At 42.0% G+C, this 21081-nt stretch overlaps 1 protein-coding gene across 4 annotated transcripts; it reads right to left on the bottom strand.

Moving 5' to 3' along the window:
• Nucleotides 1–580: 580 nt before the first annotated feature.
• mia3 (MIA SH3 domain ER export factor 3) lies at nt 581–20310 on the bottom strand. 4 transcript variants are annotated; one of them, XM_042321518.1, is made up of 28 exons: nt 19759–20307; nt 18679–18812; nt 18491–18577; nt 17325–18374; nt 15704–16946; nt 14898–15188; nt 14671–14804; nt 11238–11369; nt 10397–10418; nt 10176–10264; nt 9991–10068; nt 9749–9859; nt 9379–9450; nt 9166–9270; nt 8924–9046; nt 8693–8774; nt 8356–8408; nt 8141–8231; nt 7914–8052; nt 7627–7825; nt 7351–7418; nt 7179–7267; nt 4700–4813; nt 3838–3909; nt 2753–2799; nt 2505–2564; nt 1229–1580; nt 581–1056 (listed from the first exon to the last, which is right to left on the bottom strand). In XM_042321518.1, the coding sequence occupies exons 1-28, from the start codon at nt 19877–19879 to the stop codon at nt 770–772; spliced, it is 5445 nt and encodes a 1814-aa protein (XP_042177452.1). In that variant the 5' UTR covers nt 19880–20307; the 3' UTR covers nt 581–769. The 4 variants fall into 4 exon arrangements, with proteins under 4 accessions (XP_042177452.1, XP_042177450.1, XP_042177451.1 ...); XM_042321516.1 differs by having other exon boundaries at nt 15704–18374; nt 19759–20310; XM_042321517.1 differs by having other exon boundaries at nt 2505–2561; nt 15704–18374; nt 19759–20310.
• Nucleotides 20311–21081: the final 771 nt, after the last annotated feature.

Below are 21081 nucleotides of genomic sequence, written 5' to 3'. Positions count from 1 at the left end.
GCGTGGTTTCAACTGTGAAACATGGAGGTGGTGGTGTGGGGTTGCTTTGCTGGTTACACTGTCTGATTTATTTAGAATTCAAGGCACACTTAACCAGGATGGCTACCACAGCATTCTGCAGCGATATGCCATCCCATCTGGTTTGGGCTTAGTGGGACTATCATTTGTTTTTCAACAGGACAATGACACAAAACACACCTCCAGGCTGTGTAAGGGCTATTTGACCAAAAAGGAGAGTGATGAGTGCTGCAGATGACCTGGTGTCCACAATCACCTGACCTCAACCCAATTGGGATGGTTTTGGATTAGTTGGACCGCAGAGTGAAGGAAAAGCAGTCAACACGTGCTCAGCATATATGGGAACTCCTTTGAGACTGTTGGAAAAGCATTCCTCATGAAGTTGGTTGGGAGAATGCCAAGAGTGTGCAAAGCTGTCATCAAGGCAAAGGGTGTCAACTTTGAATAATCTAAAATATATTTTGATTTGTTTAACACTATTGGTTACTACTTGATTCCCTATGTGATATTTCATTGTTTTGGTGTATTTACTATTATTCTACAATGTAGAAAATAGTTTAAAAAAAAAAAAAAAACTTGAAATGAGTAGGTGTTCAAACTTTTGACTGGCACTAATATATATATATATATATATCCAAATTAAATCTAAAGGAAAGGGGAAAAATAAAGAGAAATCATGGTTGATTAGACATAGCCAGGTTGTTAATGGTAGCAGGTGGTATCCAAGCCCTCTGACATAGTTGGTGGGTGTCTAAGGCTCTCCCATGGAGGAGCTGACTGAGTCCTGGGGCTGGGGGGTAGCTGCTGCCTGCTGGGAGCTGTAGTCTTGCCCCTGGGGACCCACAGAAGAGTCATGCCCATGGTGGGCCTGCTGCATGGGGGGCTGCCCGGGGAAGTCTCTGGGGCCACTGTGAGGAGGGTATGGGGCCGCTCCTGGGAGCAGGTGCTGGGGTGGGATGGAGTGATCACGTGGTCCATAGTGCATGTAGGGACGTGGTGGTCCCATGGGTCGTGCCATAGGGGGGCCGCCGCGAACACCTGGGGAGAGCGAGACCAAACATGAGAAAGTGAAAAGCAATAATATAATATCCTAGTACAAAAATAACAATATCACTACTACGTTACTCTCCACAACTGAAATAACAATAGCAAAGAAAGTCAACTTGAGGTTAAAAAATAAAACAAATGGGTCGCCGAATTCACCACCTACCGAATGGGGGAGGCACTGGTCCATAGTGAGGTGGAGGAGGGCCCCGGTGGTGTGGGGGGCCGTAGGCACCAGGAGGTGGAGGCCGCTGTCCGGGTGGCATCATGGGGCCAGGTGGGTGTCCATTAGGTGGTGGGGGTCCGGGAGGCATCATGCCTGGGTGTCCGTTGGCTGGTCGGTACATGGGAGGCATGAAGGGTGAGGGAGGAGGGATGTGGTGGGGCCCAGGGCCAGGAGGACGGTAGCAGAGTCCGGAGGGATGGCTGATAACTGGTCTGAGGGGGCCGGGGCCTGAGTCGGGGGGGGAGCTGATAGGAGAGGCCAGGAGGGAGCCAGGGCCCCGAGGTCCTGAGTTCTGGAGGAACCACCAATAAACACCATTACAAACCTAGAAGTCTTAAAGAGGAGATGGAGGTTGGTGGTGCCTGTAGCCCTGTTGCTGGCACCACCCGTGAGCTCCTTTCAAAATAGTTTCGTTAGAACAAAACACAATCATGCACATGTCAGAAACAACTTCAATATCCCACAATAGTAAGGCAAGTTATGCAGTTCCCAACAACAAAAATCACACGTCAAAGTTCCAATCACCATGATTTCGGGAATCAGGACCTTTCCACAAAGCATTAACCTGAAAACACACAGCTTTTAACGATAACACAATTCTCATCATGCAGTTGTGCTTTAGTTATGGCTTTGTAGAACAGTGTCACCACATTTCATTCAGTGGGGGTGGTGTTGTAATGTAAAGAACTGATAAGGCAAGTAACCACACATGTGAAAATCCAGCCAGCAACATTCAAGTAACTGTTCAGTGTCTCCAGATTTCAATGAAACGACCGATAATTACAATACGAGTGAAATAGTTTTCCCTTCAAAAAAAAATGGTTATTAAGCATGTTAAATATACACTTTTCTGTGTGGGCATATAACGGTAATAAAAAATATTGCGAGTAGACTGCTGATTGGCCAGCTCATCCTCCTCAGGAGGATGACATCATCCTCTGAGGAAATAGCACGCATTTTTTAAATAGTTGGTTTAAGATACAAATATGTATTTTTCCCCCCAATTTATACTTTGGCCACAAACATGAGTATAGGATGAGTCAACATAATTTGGGTATGAGTTAACAGAATGATTTTCACTGGACAGTTACTGTTAAGTCTGACAAACCTTGTGAGGCCACAAGCCCACTGCCTGCCACTGATCCATGGCTGAGGTAAGCATGCTCACACATCCACATCCCTTCCACCGTGCCTCAGCCTCCTACATAATACTCACTGCCTCTGGGTTCTCTGTGGAGGCCTGGGCCTCAGCCTGTGACTGTGGTGGAGCGGTCTGCTTTAGAGCAAACACACCCACATGTTGAATGGAGTAACAGGGGGGGAGAGATGCACATAAGACTAAGGACTCGAGGTGCCTCAATTAAACTTTTCTTTGCTAGTTCCATGTCCATTTTCCATTCCTGACTTTGTAACGTAATAAGGAAAGAAGTTGTGGACATTGTCACAAAATGACTGAAAACTTACCGAGCTGTCCAGACTGCTTGGAGAGGATGTCCGTGGTGCAATGGTGTCTAAAGGTGATGCAAAGAGCAGAATGATTAAAGGAAATACAGCTAGGATAGACATTCACACATGCCAACCCTGTCCAACTTTGAGTACCAGACACTCACGGCAAAGTGGAGATTCAACTTGCGCGCCGAATTGAGGTTCTTTCCTCCCGCACGCTCATGCTGTTTGTGAGTCTGATCACAATTATAGAATTGTACCAAATCAAGTCTATAAAAGGTTGGAATACTTTCTTTCTTGACAGCTATCTATTTATACATATGGTAAAAGTCACTAACAAGATCTCATGAGAAAGAACAAAGGCCTTTATTCTTGGAGTTTTTTAAAGTTATTTGTTTCGGTACAAAATCTACAAATGCGAACTGCTGGCACTTTAAAGCCCACTGAATGTCCATCTTATGTTGGCTAACGTTAGCTTGAAACAATTAGTGTTCACCTTTCCACACGGAGTCGAAAAGGGATTTGTCCATGTGTTTAGGTACAGCTGACAGCCTGCAAACTCAGCATCACAACAAACAGGAGGGGCAGACACGGGTTAGCTACGTCCAATAATGATGTATTAATCTCCATGTCTGTTGACACAAACTCCGCATGTCTGTGTGTTGCAGCCCGAGAACCAGGATGTTAAATTTACGGGGCGGCAGGGTAGCCTAGTGGTTAGAGCGTTGGACTAGTAACCGGAAGGTTGCAAGTTCAAACCCCCGAGCTGACAAGGTACAAATCTGTCGCTCTGCCCCTGAACAGGCAGTTAACCCACTGTTCCTAGGCAGTCATTGAAAATAAGAATTTGTTCTTAACTGACTTGCCTAGTTAAATAAAAAAGGTTAAAAAAAAACCTCAGGGGATTTTTAAAATTTAAAAATATATATTTTAATCTGTCCCTAATAATTTCTGCCTACTTTTAACTCGGATCTCGAACCTGCATACATGGATAGAGAATTGCATAGTTGGTATGCAAAATGCATGCATGTTGGCAGGTCTGGATATTGGATCATAGGGAATAATACTGAATCAACCTTCATTGACAAATAAATCATCCCTACCAGGTCTGGCAGCCACTGGGTGTTTGTGGTCAGGGGGGTAACGACCGTGAGGGTCAGATGGAGGTCGTGGTCCTGTCAAACACAAAATACACAGTCATACATCATCCTACCAAGGCTAATGTTAACACTGACATATTCTCTGACCTCGGCTCTCCTGGGTGTCATTAGGCACCTGACTCTACACCACTGTGGTTCACGTTACTGCTTTATGCTACCAGCTATTTATAGCCGTGTCTGGTCTATTTGCAGTCTGAAGAAAATGTTTGGCCATATACTGGTAGGATTATTCCACAACTAGAACACTTGTGAATCAGTATTAATATCACATGGCTGAAGAACAACTGGATTGTACAAAGTTCCACAAGGGATCACAATGGCTAAGGCTTCTGCAACCTGACTATCCCAAGGACATACCCCTCACATATGACCTCCCAGCAGCTGAGCACCACCAAGACACCAACATAGTACAGAAAAAGCAGGAGGAATGCATGAGAAGGACGGTGAAAGATAGAGGCAAGGGGACATTCTGGACCGCCTGGACACGCAAACCCGGTTGAAAAAGATGGGTACGGCGGTAGGTATGGGGAGAAAAGATGGCAGTGAGAGAGAGGAAAGCATGTCACAAGAAAATCTAAATGTAAACAGGAAGTAATCAGAAGATAAGAGGAATAAGTGATCAGACGTGGAAACCAACTAGGTACAGGATGAGAGCAGTAGGAAGAAAAAGGGGACATGATTGAAACAGAACAGGGGATATAAAGGAAGGTGAAAAGGTTAGAAGGGATTTCATTGGCTGAGGGACGGTACTGCTTGGCCAATCACCAGGGCCGAGGCTGTCCGGGGAAGGGTTCCGGAGACTCACCGTAGGGCTCGTTCCGTCTCCCCACAGGGGCAGAGGGGGGTCGCCCAGGACCCTCCATCATGAGAGGAGGGGACGGGGCACCTCCGCTCACGGGCGAGGGCCCGTACGAGTCACCTGTTTAAACCAAACCAATTAACATCATTTAAAATGATGAACACCCAACCAACAGCACACAGCCAAATATTGTGGTCAGTCTCTCCACATTGGTCCAGCTTCAAGGAATAGGCGTCAAATCAACAACAACTCCATATATTTCCGATGGTAAAGCTCCAACAGCAGATGGGTTATCCAATAGTCAAAAACAAAGTCCAAGAACTCATCTGAAACGCAATCACAGCTATTATCCAACCAACAATAGAAAAGAGCCAAACCAACAGGGACTCAAAGAACACAGGGGTCTGTTCAGGAAGGTGCAACATGACAGAATATTCAGATATAAAGATACGATGTAGAGCATGTATCCATCTCTGTCCTCAAGAATAGAGAGCAATTTCAGATCTATCTGCAATGAGCTCCAAAAGTATTGGGACAGTGACACATTTTGGGTTGTTTTGTCTCTGTACTCCAGAACTTTGGATTTGAAATGATACAATGATAGCTGTGTTTGAATACCCAAACGAACATACTGTATACTACATACTATTAGTTCATCTTAGTATAGTGTAAACAAACAGTATCCTTCCAGTTGAGTGTATTAACGCTGCACCCGTCTACCGGAAGTAGATGCTGTTGCTATGCAACTTCATGCTAGCATAACAAATTACTAGCTAGACATCTTACGACGTCATCAACAATGTGCATTGAGAACACACAACAACTATACCACTTAGCTATGCTAAGAATGACGTGAACAATCAAGTCAATACACATTGGGTAGTTAGTTAGATAGCGTATAGTTTATATACTGGCAAGTTTGATGTATTAGTAGCCAACTAAAGTTAGGTAGCTAACATACCAGTACATACAAGCAACTGCTGTAATAGCACTGTGACAACTGCTGATGTAAAAAGGGCTTTATAAATAAATGTGATTTAATGACATGTTATGCGGTTCGTAAGGCTAGCGTAGCTACAACTTGTCAGCCAACATAACATGTAACTTATTTGAAAAGTCATTACATTGCTCAACATTTGAATGAATTTGTATCAGCTGTCAGACTATGGCTGCATATTTTCCTCTATTTTCTTCAAATCTTTTGTGAAGCCATGGCCATTTTCTGAAGAATTGCATTATGGGCCCTAAAAACACAGAAAGAGTGTCCACTCGCCAAAATACGAAGTATACAAGTAATGTAGTACGACATCAGGGAAGCTTTGGCATACTAACTACAGTATATCCATACTATGACCATACTACATACTCAATTTGTCACAAATAGTACAGTTAGATTGAGTATTCAAACACGGCTAATGACTATGAGGTGAAAACTGTCAGCTTTACTTTGAGGGTATTTTTATCCATAATCAGTTGAACAGTTTAGAAATTACAGCACTTGTTATACATAATCCTCCCCCTTTATGGGACCAAAAGTATTGAGACAAATACACTTGTGTATTAAAGCAGTAAAGTTAAGTATTTGGTCCCATATTCATTGCACGCAATGACTACAAATATGTTCGATGCATTTTCTGTTTGTTTTGGTTGCGTTTGAGATTATTTTGTGCCCAATAGAAACGAATGGTAAATGTGTAATTTGAGTAAATTTCATTGTAAATAAGAATAGAATATGTTTCTAAAAACACTTCTAAATGAATGTGGATGCTACTATGATTACGTAAAATGCTGAATGAATAGTGAATGAGAAAGTTGGGCATAAATATCATACCACCTCAAATGCTAACCTCCCTTGTTATTGAAATGGTGAGAGGTTAGCATGTCTATGTCTCTAACGTTCGCATTCATTATTCATTCAGGACTATCCGTAACCATGGTAGCTATCAGTAACCACATTAATGAATGTGTTTAGAAACATTCTATTAAATATTACAATAAAAATGACTCGAATTACACTATACATGATTTTCCATTAATTTCTATTGGGCACAAAATAATTTGAAATATCCAAAATAAACAGCAAATGCATCCAAAAACTTTGTAGAGTCAAAACCTTGATGTAGTCATTGTGTGCCAGAAATATGGGACCAAATAATAAAAACTTTTGACTACTTTAATAAACTTAAGTTAATTTATCCCAATACCTTTGGTCTCCTAAAATGGTGCTGTAATTTCTAAACGGTTCACCCAATATGGATGAAAATACCCTCAAATGAACGCTGATAGCCTGCACTTTAACATCGTAGTCAAGTATAATTTCAAACCCAAAGTGCTGGAGTACAGAGCCAAAACAAAAAAATTGCTACTGTCCCAACACTTTTGGAGCGCACTGCACGTTCAACATTTTGCCTTACTGAATGCACCCCAGATGTGCCAGTCGCCAGCACCTAATAACATTGGGAACTCTGTGGGGATTTGTTCTCACCTCGTCGGAGAGGCATGGGAGCCATCCCAGGGGTGGGTTTGAATAGAGGCCTACGGAGCTCATTCAGCTTGCTGGACATCTCCGTCAGTCTAAGGTGAAAGAGAGAAAGAAATCTAGACTGGTGTCGCTAACTCCATTGGTATTGCCCAACTGAGTTTGTTGTAGCACTCACTTGATACGGAGGTTGGTTGATTCCTTTTTCTCGTCCAACAGAGCTCTCTCTGCGGCGCGTGCAATAACCTGGAGAGAAGGAAGAGATATTTCAAATGTCATGTTTGGGACTAAATTTACCTTATGAAATATTGGTCAAACAGCAGACTTGTATTTTATTTCATTTTTTAAAATATATATTTTTTAATGTCCTTGTCATTCTACATGTGTGCAATCAGTGGGGGTTGAGAAATGAGTAGGAGACACATTAACGTTGTAACAAGTAAGTTGTTCATACCCAGTTCTCATGGGATTTCTGCTCCTGCTCAATGATCTGGGCTTTGTAGGACTTTTCAGTCTGTTTCAGCTCATCCTGGATCTCCTTGATACGCTGCCTGCACACCTTGACCTCCTCCTCGGCCTCCAGGGCCTTGCCGTCCACCTCAGTCAGCCTATCCTCGTTGTTACGACGCTCAAACTCCTCCTTGGTTAGCTTCCTGTGAGGCGACGAACACAAATCAATGGTGAGAACAAACCCTACAATGGTATTAATGCATGAACTGAACAGCGTCTAATTCTACTTACTGCTGCAAGGCGTTCTCCTTCTGCTGGTACATCTCTGTGATGATCTCATTCTTCTGCTGCAGGGTCTTGTACTGGTTCTCCAGGTGGTTCTTATCACTTTTCACCAACAAGATGGCATGCTCCAGCTTCTGGTATTGTTCTGTGGTGATAAGTTGATCGTGTTGAGAGAGAGAAAAGGGAGTGATGCATATCATATTCTAGCTGCTGGGATATAGTGCTTGACATACCTTCCAGCTCTTTCCTGGCTTTCTCTTCATTCAGCAGCTTGGTCATGAAGCGATCGCGCTCTTCCTCCACAACAGACAGAGTGGTCTGGACCTGTAGAAAGTATTGTATGCCAAGAGTTAGTAAGAGTTGACTCATTTCTTAGTTCTGAATATCATTATTTTGGCTTTCAGATACACAAAAATGTGGGTTTGTTCAAGAATGGACTCCGTCTTACCCGAGTGACATCCATCATTTGCTTGATGCGGTTTCGGATGACGGTCTGCTTGTCTGAAACAGACCAAACATGACTCTAAATCCAGTTTACCCAGATACACACTGGGGGCTAGCAGATGCCGCCATATAGGACTAATTTTGCATTCAGTCTTAACTGCGTCAGGCAGACCAATTCTGATCTTTTTTCCACTAATTGGTCTTTTGACCAATCACATCACACATGGTCAAAAGATTGGGCTACCTGTCTAAACAAAGCCTTAGTGGGAAAACACTTACATATTTGGCATGTTAATTAGCAAGTTATCAAGTCATTTTTGACAAGGTGTCAGGTGAATTACCGTTAGCGGCTTCCCCGTTAGCCACGACGCCTCCTTTCAGGTCGTCGCAGGCCTCGAGGTCTCCCAGGAGGTCAGACAAAACCTGCCAGAGAGGGAGAGAACCACCAATTAATTATACACTACACTTCTCCCCTTGGATCAGTCAACAAAAAAGAATTCTGGACAACAATTTTAGAACAAATACAAAATCGTAATGTTACATTTTTTGTTTTATAATTTCAAAAAACTCACCTCAACGTTGTGGTCCTTCTGAGCAAGGGAGTCCTCCAGGTCTTTCTGTGACTTCTGGTAGACTTTGATCTGCTCGCTCAACTCCCTGTGCTTCTCCTCCCACGAATTGGCAGTGTGGTGCAGCTGGAAGGAGGATATTAGGTCATAAGGACGTTGCTATGCAGGCCCTGCATGGCCAAAGACTGCTGCACCATATGTCACGAGGCTTAAAGTGTGAATCGTTGTTCCGTGTTGGTACTCACCGAGAAGTTCTCCTCTCTCAGGGTGGCGATATCCTTCTCCAGAACCTGGTGCTGGACGTTCCGTGCATCTTCGCGGAGCTTGGCTTCTTCCATCAGAATGGTAGCCTGCAGAATCAAAAATGTGTGCTCTATACTGTGCTATATATTAAAAACGGCCATATGCCATTTATATTTGAGTGGTGCAATGTTGATGTTTACATCTTTGATATGTACCTTTGAGAGAGCCTCCTGAGTCTTCTTTCTGCTCCGCTTCAACTTCTCAATTGTTTTGTCCATTTCTGACATCTATAGGTAAAGATAATGAGCATAATGACTACTATGTTTCTCTGTGCTCCCAAACAAGTTGTTCTATTTAGGCGATTAGCTGGCTAGTAGTAGCAGACTATGTGGTCTGACAAAATCACAATATTACTAATTCTTCAAACTAGATAAAGGCATAATTTTAAGACTGTTGAATACCATCTATTAGATGTATTGTCAGGTAGAGATACTTCGAAGGAACAACGTTGATCAATTGGTTGTTAAAAAAAAAACAGAAGAAAACCCCGCCCAACATTTCGGCTTATCGCTCAGCATGACTCACCATATCTTGATGTTTCGCCGCCTTTGTCCGCTCTTCGTCAAAGGATTTGGCGAGCAAGTTCTTTTCCTCGTCCAGGCACTCATTTTGTCTCTCCATCTCTTGCACAAGATTCTGGATAGATATTGAAATAAAAGGGCGAGACAAACACATTTAAAAAACTATGTAAAACAAAAAACAAACAAGTAAACAATAGTCAGCCTGACAATGACGTGTGATCATGAGAATATTTTCCAGTGGCTCACTTTTAATTCTTGGATCTTTTCCAGAGATGAGGTGGCAGATTTCTCAGACAGCTTTTTCTTTTCTTTGAGTTCTTCACCCTGAGGGTAACCCAGTAGAAATATATGATCAAAACATTGTTATGTCTCTTAATTCACATTGAACCCAAAGTCTGGATCTTGGTCAGTGAAAAGTCTCAGCAACATACCTGTTGTTGCAGTTCAGCAACCTTTAGGAGAATCTCCTCCTTCTCTTGTTCAAATGTTTTCATCCTGTCTGCCATCTCTTTTTCAGTAGCTAATCAAAAATATATGTTAAGAGTATGAAATGAGACGTGTAAGACATGTGACAACACATGCCAGTAGGCATATATGAATGAGGATTCACTATGCACCATAAATTGCAAAAAAAATAAGTAGATGAACCTACTTAGATAGGAATTCCTTTTGACCTGTGAGATGGAAAATAGGTCAATACATTGAGGCAAAGTCTCTTCAATAGCAGCATGCCCACCTCGATTGCATAGAATTACATAAAATAATAAAAACAAAAATGATGAAATGTAGGGTGTCCAATCAAATATGCTTATTTTGACCAATGGTCCAAACCTATATCATAATCCATTCAAATGTTATTGGAGTTTTTACCCTTGTTGGATGTCAAGATTAAGGTGACTAAATCAATGGAGGCCAGAGAAAAAAAAGTGGTCAAAAATCTGGGGAAAAAGGCACTGTAGGCTGGATGCTGTGTGAGAATCAAGACTAACTGACAGGCTCTTCGCTGAACTCGTCATTTTTCTTCTCTAATCCGGAGGACATAAAACAATATAAAGGTAAGATAGATAGATGTTGAGACATGACATGTAGTATTTTTTTTATTTTACTGTACGCTTTTCATATTACTGGATATTCCTGTTATTTTTCGAAGATTTCTCTGAAAAACAAGCTTCTCTCTGAAATGTCAATGGAGCACTGAGCATACTCCAAGCTTTTTACATTTCATTCAGCTTGTGCCAAGTTAATTTTGCGACCCGCGGAAACTACGTTGCAGAAGATGTAAAATCCATGTAAAATCCTCAAGTCAATGGGAGAGGCGGCACTGCTCTGTCAACAGAGCTTGGAACTTATTATCAGATGTATTAGTTCACAAAATCCAAGATAATGTTATGTTAGAGAAAAACCCCACTGAATGATTCAGAACATGAAGAATCACTTGTGTCTTGGACACCATATGAAATTCTGAAAGCAGTGACCGAGCAAAAATGACTTACAGATAGAACACTCCTCCAAAAGAAGAAGAGGAAGCCGATGAACCCGGCACCTGCAGTGGCCAGCACGGGTTCCCAGGACACGCCGTAAAAGTCTGGACCTGGCTTCCATTCCTCTGGCAGGCAGGTGACCATCTGGGGAGAGACACAGGCCCAATCACACAGCGTTCCTTGCTACAGCTCATATTTCAGGTCTAGCAAATAAGTTGGGCAATAGTTGGGCTGAGATGAAGGACAGAGGAAAATAATTTTACTAAACCATCAGGCATTAATGTGTTGTTCAAACTGAGCACCCTCTCAGTCAATGCCAACAGACACTTCTTCAGATCAAATCAAGGTGGGTTCTGAAATAGACCTAGCCTGTAACCCAGTTGTTGATCAAAATCAATAAAGAGGGTAAACGTGCCTTAAGCTTATCTAATCAAAAGGGGATTGACTTGGGGCCCTGCCACTGTCCAACCAGAGACCTTTGCACTATGAACGTGGCATACAGGCCCAACACAGACCATACATCTCAGTCACTCAGTGAAAATCTTGGTTTAGATCAAACAAGCTAAATTAAAACACCACATTGTGGAGTGGATCTAACAAACTAAGGCCAATTTGGATTTAGAGTGCATTATGTGCCCTTTCACCCCGTTAAAGGCGGGCAATAAACAAACAACTACTTAACACAAGGTCTAGCATATAATTAATTATAAACTGGGTGGTTAGAGCCCTGAATGTTGATTGGCTGAAAGCCTTGGTATATCAGACCATATACCATGGGTATGACAAAACCTTTATTTTTACTGCTCTAATTATGTTGGTAACCAGTTTATAATAGCAATACGGTACCTCTCGGTTTTTTGTGGTATACTGCCAAAATACCACGGCTAAGGGCTGTATCCAGGCGCTCCACCTTGCATTGTACATAAGAACAGCCCTTAGTCATGGTATGGCCATATACCACACCCCCCTCGGGCCTTATTGCTTAATTGTAAAAGGGAATAGGTCAAAGCAACAAAGCAAAATTCAACAGCTCAGAGAAACCCCTCGATCCGAGCCATACATTTACATGAATAATGGTTACTGCTAAAGTCTGGTAAGTGGCCAATTTTTTTTTATGAAGAAGAGGACAGTCAACTTTCACTTTGATAACATTGAAACAAACGAGCAATTAAGTGATCCCTTCTAGGCTGAAACTATTGGAGAAATGTTATATGTATTGGACGACAACTAAACCATTCCACAAGACTTTGAAGCTGCCAACAAAATTGAGTTGCAATTTAGTTATAGCAAGCCATCCATTTGGTAGACTAAGACTTGGCTAGCCAGCTAGCTGAAATAGTTATAGCCTCCATAAATGCGCAGTGTCAACACTAACATTAGCCAACTACTTACATATTGAAGTTCCGTTAGAAATGAGGCGTAGAAGACGGAGAGTTGATCAGATTCTGGCATCATGGGCAAAGGGGTTGTTACTTCCGAATCCATTGCTACTGAAAGTAGTACCGTTTGATAGCTGAGCTACCTAGCTAGGCTAATATGCAATGCAACTGGCTTGCGGAAATCCGAAATTGCTCGTTTCACAAACCTATCAACGTAGAATACTTGAGGCTCCTTCATCGTGGTTGTCTTTGACGACACCGAAGATGACAAGCTGTGCCCATCTAGCTTGGTGAACTAATAGGCTTACTAGCTAACGTTAGCTTGCTGACTGATTCGCCAACAACCGGTCTACTAGCGACGCGTAGCTAGCTAGCTATGCATTTAGCTTCCTTTTAGAGATTTGAACGCGATTACTTTCCACGACAAATGCACAAGTAGAAAGAAGGCTTGTACTACGAGCGGCGGTGTAATGTATGCCCTACACAATACCAATAAACCGACAGTGGTGGTCACTGAACTTCAGCCTACACTTCCCTAGAACACGTCAACAAAAAAAGGAAGATCAATAAACCTGGGATATATTCATTCGGTCGATTCTGTTGCAAAATCCCAGTTTCAATACCTACTGTACTGTCTTTGGCAAAACGTTTCTTAAAGGAAACCGTAATAAACGAGGCGGGACCTACTGAATTTGTCCAATAGAAACTCGTTTTAGTTGCAAAATTGTTTTAAATAAAGATTACAGTAGGAAGCAAAGTTTTTATGTTCAGATAGAAAAATGCTCTGTAGAACAAATATACCTCAGACATGTTGAATAAGGAATCATTTCTGCTCGATTAATGGATTTCTATCTGCAACGTTCGAGAACGTTTTGCAACTGAACGTGGCCCTGCAGAACCTTTGACCTAATGACATCACATCGAGCGTCAAACATTCAAGTGGGAAGAATATTGCTCTGTGCAAAACCAATGTTTCAAATAATAATAAAATAAAGCTAAAAAACAAAACATTTGAAAACTATGCATTGTCGCAGCAATAATTAGGCGAGATAAAATGCATATGCATACCAGGGTTTCCGTTAGGCTAAAAGCTGGCTTACCGGCTATGAAATAAATAGAAAAGTTGAGAAATAAAATTGGCGCCTGGCCAATTGTCTGGGGAAAGAAAAGAAACAATCCCATTATGAAATAATGATTTTTAGCTATTCATTGATGGAAACCAGTCGATGGAAATACATTTAACTGGTCATGCTTATCGGTCTATAGGTTAATTTGCATAATGTGTAGGCACAGAATATTCGTTATGCATCTCATCACACACAGAGTCCTTTAGAGGAAAACCCGTCAGACAGCATGAGAGCACCAGCATCTCAAACAGCAACGGAAGACAGGCTTCATCAGTGCATCACATACCACTTTGCAATGAGCTGGAGGAAGTAGGCTATGCATTTTGAAAACATATACTTTAATTGTTTGAAACCTGAACATTTTAAGACTTGAGATACGTCTTACCTTGCTTCAAAAGTAGCCTATTAGATCTCTATAAAATTCTAACAGATATTTTAATCTCTGTTGCATGAAACCGCTTGCATGTGCGGTGCCCTCTTGACAATGGTGTTTTCCCTCTAACTGCATTATGGAACGAACACTTGCCCTTATGTTTAGAAATAATCATTTATCAACATTTTTAGCGAAACGTTCTTATCTATAGCATCACGCATTGCTTTTGAATTTTTATTTTTTACGCCTAGTGGTCACTGAACTTCAGCCTACTGGTTGACTGAATTTTGGATCCACCTTCCCAGAAGTGTCCGAGAGTCCATTTGGAATAGACTATTTCTTTCTCGAATAGCTGACCAATAGTAGAAATGTTAATCTATTCTATCAGTATAGTATTGTTTTAGGCTAATGATTTTGCTGTTCGTTACTCATAAATGTATGTTTTCCTAATGGAAACCCTGATGCATACCACACTTGAGGCCTAAGCATTCAATTCTGACAGTCTGAAAAGTTAGTCAATTAATAGGAAGACAAACTCATTCATAGAAGTACATGAAGTAACTTACCATAACAGCATATATTCCAAGGTACTCATAAACCACGGTGACTAGACTACCAGAGAAAATTAACACCGATACGATTGATGAACTACTCTGCTCCTCTTCCTGGAAATCAGAAACAGGGGGCGACTCCAAAGAGCCTGGCAATAAAGGACAAGCAAATTAGGTTAATGTCTGCACAGTTTATCCCTCACAGCAATCTCAAAAGTAGAAGAAGTTGAAAGAGTGCATACCTGAGGAAGGGTGCTCCATGTCAACAAGTCCCATGTCCAAGGTATTTTCCAAAATAGCTTGAGGGCCCCTCTGGATTTCTTCTGGTTGATTGTCTTGGTTTCTGTTAAAATGCCCCACATCGTCCTCAAGACCCATATCCAGATCTGGTCTGTTGTGGCCTTCATGGTCAGGCTTCTCCTCAGGTGCCTTAGTCTCTTCACCTGTCACCGTCAGAGTGAGGTTGTCCTCGTTTATGTCCCCCACAGAGTGCAGGAATGTCTTTTCTTCCTCTGCATCAGACACGTCCCCATCTTCTCGAATATTTATAGCGGTTCAAACAGTTAGATTGCAATGCATGAAAATGTACTAACTGGCATTGTCAGGGTGTGGTTTTGTGCTATGTCAACAGACTATTTACTTTGTGGTACTTCATAGGCATTTCTTAAAGATGGAATCCGCAATAGGGGGAAACAGCGCCACTGGCCACCCCACGACTGTTGTTATTGTTGCCGAGCTGAGGACTATCGTACAGCATGGTAAAAAAAATTGCAGTACATGTTTTGCTCTATCGGGCATACAATGAAGTCAGAGAGAAAAATAAAGTGTTTGTTGTTTGCATTAACTTTGTTGTTGTAATATCGCAAATGGACATGGCCGTTTCACCATTATGGATTCCAGCTTTAAATACAGCTTCTCATGCAAACCCAATCGCCAGGCATTATTATCATCATGTCATTTGCAACATGACATTTTCCAAATAAATTAATTTAAAAGGTTTTAATCCTCCCATAATCTGACATTAACTGAAGTAAATAAGCAATCTTACCGGTGTCAGGGTGTAGTTGACTGCCCTCTGCCAAGGGAGCACTGTCGCTGGTCATTGAGTACTTCTGATGCAGGGTGAACGCCAACTCTTGGAAGTTGTCCAAGATGGTGGCTTCCACATCAAGCTCACCAGTCTCCTGCTGTACGTCAGCATTCTCCCGGGCATCCAGCATCCTCTCAATCTCATCCAGGATTGGGGTCTCAGAGGCCTCCAAAATGGCCTCCAGCACCTTTTCAATGTCCTCACTGGTGTTTGTCTGTGACATCAGGGCAGCATTCAGCTCCTGCTCCAGGTCAGAGAACAAGAACTCCACCCTGAAAAGGTTCTGAAGACCCAGAATCTTCTGGAAGAGCTTCATATCCTGTTCCTTGAAGTGGTAGCGCAGTAGCGTCAGCCTCAACACATTATCACTGTATTCTGGCTCTTGGCCTGAAAGGGGATCCGGAACTTTGTCTTCAAGTGAGGGTGTATGTGTTTGATCCAAGCCTGCACTTTCTGAATCTTCTATGTCATGCTCCTCAGGTTCTATGTCAATAGCCTCCTCAATTTGGACAACATCCAACTCATCACTAGATACCTCGGTTTCTGTAGCATTATTGGATTGCTCTGACCCAAATTCCGATCTACTTTCTTTGTCCTTATCAGTGTGCTCGGTTTTGGATGAAGACAATGCTGCATTTTCATCCTCTAGCAATTCTTCTTCAATCTCCAAGTTCTCTGGGTCTATCAAATCCTCCTCGTCTACAGGGAGTTCTTCATGCCTCTCTTTAACCATTGTGTTTTTAGTTGGATCTGGGACGTTAGGTCCTCTAAATCGTCTGAAAAGCTCTGTACCACCCGGTTTCAATTTATTCTCTACTTGTGAGAAATCTCTAGACTCTTTTTGTATAGGGAGTTCGATAGCTTGTTTCTGCTCTGATACGTTAGTTTTAATATCAAAGTCTGAGAGCAGTTCTGTCTGTGAGACGTGTTTAGGGACTGGGCTTTCATTTGCTGTAAGATTCTCTGCTAAAGCCTCCTCAGTATGTTCAAAAGGAATCACCTCATCAGCAGGCGGTATTGAAGGTTCAATGTCACCTTCTTCAGGTTCATCCTCCAACTGCAAAGTCTGGGAATCCACATGAGGCATTTTGATAGCCTCGAGGAAATCAGAGTCTATAGGTTCCTCAAATATGTCCTCGTGTGGCTGTTCTGTTACCTCTGGCTCCTGCTTTGGGTCGTTGGCTAGCAGCTGTATATTCTCCTTGGGTTCTTTTTGTATGGGGAGTTCTTCAACAGCTTGTGTCTGTTCTGAGTCGATAGTATTACTATCAAAGTCTGAAAGCATTTCTGTCTGTGAGACGTGTTTAGGGACTGGGCTTTCATTTACTGTAAGATTCTCTGCTATAGCCTCCTCAGTATGTTCAAAAGGAATCACCTCATCAGCAGGCAGTATTGAAGGTTCAATGTCACCTTCTTCAGGTTCATCCTCCAACTGCAAAGTCTGGGAATCCACATCATGCATTTTGACAGCCGCCTCAAGGAAATTAGAAACTTCAGGTTCCTCAAAGATAACCTCATGTGGCTGTTCTGTTACCTCTGGCTCCTGCTTTGGGTCGTTGGCTAGCAGCTGTATATTCTCCTTGGGTTCTTCAATTGTGGGAGGCTCCTCTGGTGCAATCTCACCTTCGTCGTCATCGTCGTCGTCCTCTTCCTCTGAACCTGTAACATGAGCTGTTCTTTCCCCACCACTGACAATGTTAAAAACTGTATCACCTAATGAAGACCACAGGTTCTTGTCCTTGGAGTCCTGTTTTTCAGCGGTCTCTGGTGGAGTCTCTTCCTCATCTGTCTGATCAGATTCAAAATGGCCTAGATCTTTATCCTCTGGAAACTCCTCTAAAACCTCTTCTAAAACCTTATCAATGTCTTCGTGTTCTAAATTAGAATGTTCTTCAGAAAAAGCCAGCAATGGAGTTTTGCTAAGATGATAATCACTTTTCTCATCCTGCTGATATTCAAACTCTTCACTTCCCTCGTCCTCCTCGTCATATGGAGTCACCTTCCTAGTTTCCTCGTCATCGGAGGTGACAGCATCAAAAGTTGTTCCAAGTGTAGTTTTCAACTGAGGGATAGGTCTGCCTTCTGAAAAACCAGCTGGCGCATTCTCCAACTCAGGATCATCTTTGGATAGAGGTTCTGAAAGGCTTTCTTTAGTCTCACCTTGCTCTGGTTCAACAACACTGTCCGGCACAGAGTCCTCAGTCCTCAGCTGATATTTCTGAAGGTCATCTTTGATCCTCTCAGCTGTGGGCTCAACTACTGTGTTAGATTCAACTCCTTTTGCATCAAGAGTTTCAATTTCAGGCTGAGGTAGAGAGGACTCTAAAGGATCAAAATGGCCTGGATCTTTATCCTCTGGAAACTCCTCTAAAACCTCTTCTAAAACCTTATCAATGTCCTCAGGAACATCACTATCAATCTCATTGTTTTCTAACAGAGTCACTTCAGGTGGAGGCTCATCCACTTCCACTGTGGTGCTCTCTGCACTTTCGTTTCGGTCTAAAGTCTCTGTGGTTCCTTGTAAAGACTTGTCTTGGTCCGTTAACAATAAGGAGGAGACTAACAGTGACTCAATGTCATAACTGTCAAACTGATCGTGTCCGGTGTCAAAACAAACAAAGTCGGTTTCCTGAAAAGAAAAAATAACCTTGTTTGAGTGATACTACCATTTCAGAAAGTACAGGCATTTCAGATAATTTCTTAATAATGCATTGGAAATAAAATAAATACAAGTTATTTTCTTACCTGAGCAGGAATCTCCAATTCTTTTTCAGTGTATATGTGATTGATTGCGAGTTGGTCCTTATGGAAGTAACCAAAGCGGCTACCAACCTAATTGTAAGAAATGGAAACAAAACAAAGAATGAAACAATGTTAACATTGCAGTCTAGAATGTTTTGTTATCACATGATTAAATATTAACTCATACTTACAGTCCCCGCCCATATATCTGTCCTTCTGCCTGAGAGTTTATAGTAGACATATACCGTCTCTCCTTTTTTAAAAGACAGGAACCGACAGTCTGGTCCAGTGAAATCACTTGATGCTTTCCCTCGGCACAGGAGCACTGTGGAGAGGAAGGATTCACAGATCAGTTGTTGTGGAAATGTCACCCACACCAAACATCTCATCCAATGACCCAGCCATGGACCGTCTTTGGGCGTCCACCTTTAGTGCCCCATGTGTAAATACACATCCCTAAGGTAAACCTTGCTTAATCTAATCTGTTTACACTTTACAGTGAGTAGCAAGGGTTCAATGAAACAGCTATTGTTTTTGATAAGGCAGATGCAAAAAGTCAAGAACTTGCAGGCAGAGAGGGGGTTAATGACGTTTTTTTTATGTCAACAATAGCTAAGCCTATACACCATCTTGCAATTGAGCTAGTCACAGTGAAATTGGCTATTTGCTTCCTAAAAGCCAACACATAATTAAACGGTCCCTAAAGTAAAAATGGCTTTAAGTACATTTGATTGACTTAGGGAGCTAGTTGATTACAATAACTTAGCCTACCATACACACAACATAGATGTGTTCGCTAACCAAGGACACTGCCAGCTATGTTGTGTAGTCCACACTGGTGAACATTGCCCATGAAGCACTGGGGCCTTCGGTGGCTTTGATTTCAATAAAATATGTAGGCCGAAAGCTTGTTTACATGGTACAAGCTACTACAGAAAACAGAGTTGAGGTAACGTTAACTAGCTCCAGAATTAGGCAACTAGCCAGCAGTAGCCAACCCAGGATTCGGCTACAACCAAACAAGCCAGGTTTCTAGCTATATTTAGTAATAATACGTTACTCGTCTCGTGCTGATAAGAATACTAATGGCAGTACTTTTATCTAGGTTAGCCGAGTTCATCCCTTTGAAATGGCAACAGGTCAAAGATAACGCCGGTTTATTAGCTAGCTAGCTGCTACGTTACACTGGAATGAGGTGGGGAGAGTGCATTTAACGATCGATGGAAGCATCATTCCTGAAAGTTCGCGTGAGCTAAACGCCAAGTACTTACTACTGCATTCTTCGTCAGCACATCGTTTGAAGTCGGAGAATCTCCTTTCGATGGCGGCATTGGATATGAAATTAATAATAAATAAAAGTAAAATGTATACATGAGATACATTTACAGCCATGTCGTCAGTTGGGCTATCTGGTTCTGCTCGAGCATGAGCAGATGAAGCCGACACGTCAGCAAATCCAAGGCTGGTGCAACTTGCAGGATGTTGATCGTGGAGTCAAATATCAAAATATGGGCGGACAATGACAAATATTAAAGAGCAAGGCCATAGAACCAGAATATAATCTTCCTTTGAATCGCATACGTTCTGATTCGGGTTTAGTACGTCTTTGTTGGATACACCTCAAACATTCAAAGCCCAGCACATTAAAGCCTGCTTGTGGTCACAATTTCCTTTTCCTCATTCAATTTGCCAATCTGACTACAGCAGATGTATTATTTCACCTCAAAAGATGTCTGTGGTGTACACGTGCATTGTTTTTCCAGGGGTACCCTAACAAACAAAACAAATAAAGAGAGAATATGATACTGAATCTGTCGCAGTCTCATGGTGGTTAGGCTATCCTTTCTGCATGGCTACCTTTCTGTATGAGAGCGTGGTGCATTCCGGTTCTCAAAATAGTAGGTCCAGGGTAGCCCGGTAGGGCTCCCATTTGGTGGTGTGTGTGTGTGTGTGGGGTGTGGGGTGGGGTGGGGTGGGGGGCTATTCTTACAGCCCATAAAAGTGACGTTGGCTAACTGGGCTGCTCCATTCCACATTCAGAGTAAATATCTCCCCTAGGTATTGACATTATTGTTTTAAAATGGATCTCTATTTCACTCCCATAAATAATATCTTTCCCAGCACTATTTGAGGCCTACTTGCCTTCACGATTCCAGTGACGTGAGGCACTGAACCTACCAATGATTTGCTAGTATATTCTCACTTGGTCATATTACCTACTCACTTCGACCAATAGGTGCGTTAAAGTGCATAACTTTTTATTTGATTAAACAACAGTAACATACAAAACAATAGAACAGCCAGAGTGATTACAATTCAACAAAAAGTAACAAATACATCTGAGACATTTTGCTTTGCATACGTTTCAATACAAAACTAATGTTTATGTGAATAAAAATGCTTCCTAATAAGAGATTGACATACTGACATTCAACTATAGAATCTGTGTAGTAAAATGTCAAACTTGGATATTTCAATGGTTGTATGCATTTTGTTACCAAGATATAGCGTCACATCGGTCCAGAAACCCTCATCATGCAAAAGAAAACACAAAATAAGTGTTAAATAGATTCAGTTTCTAGTTCAAAAACTGC

The sequence above is a fragment of the Oncorhynchus tshawytscha genome, linkage group LG05 (assembly GCF_018296145.1).
Source record: "Oncorhynchus tshawytscha isolate Ot180627B linkage group LG05, Otsh_v2.0, whole genome shotgun sequence".
Lineage (NCBI taxonomy): Eukaryota > Metazoa > Chordata > Actinopteri > Salmoniformes > Salmonidae > Oncorhynchus > Oncorhynchus tshawytscha.
This window is presented reverse-complemented; position numbering and strand designations above follow the sequence as displayed.

What these genes read in the sequence shown, in the direction of transcription:
- mia3 (XM_042321516.1), bottom strand. Translation starts at nt 19,879, where the DNA reads ATGGCTGTAAATGTATCTCATGTATACATTTTACTTTTATTTATTATT. An exon ending in CGGCGAAACATCAAGATATG is followed by an intron (nt 9,451 to 9,748) that starts GTGAGTCATGCT and finishes CTTTACCTATAG; the next exon opens with ATGTCAGAAATGGACAAAAC. An exon ending in TAACGGGGAAGCCGCTAACG is followed by an intron (nt 8,409 to 8,692) that starts GTAATTCACCTG and finishes GGTCTGTTTCAG; the next exon opens with ACAAGCAGACCGTCATCCGA.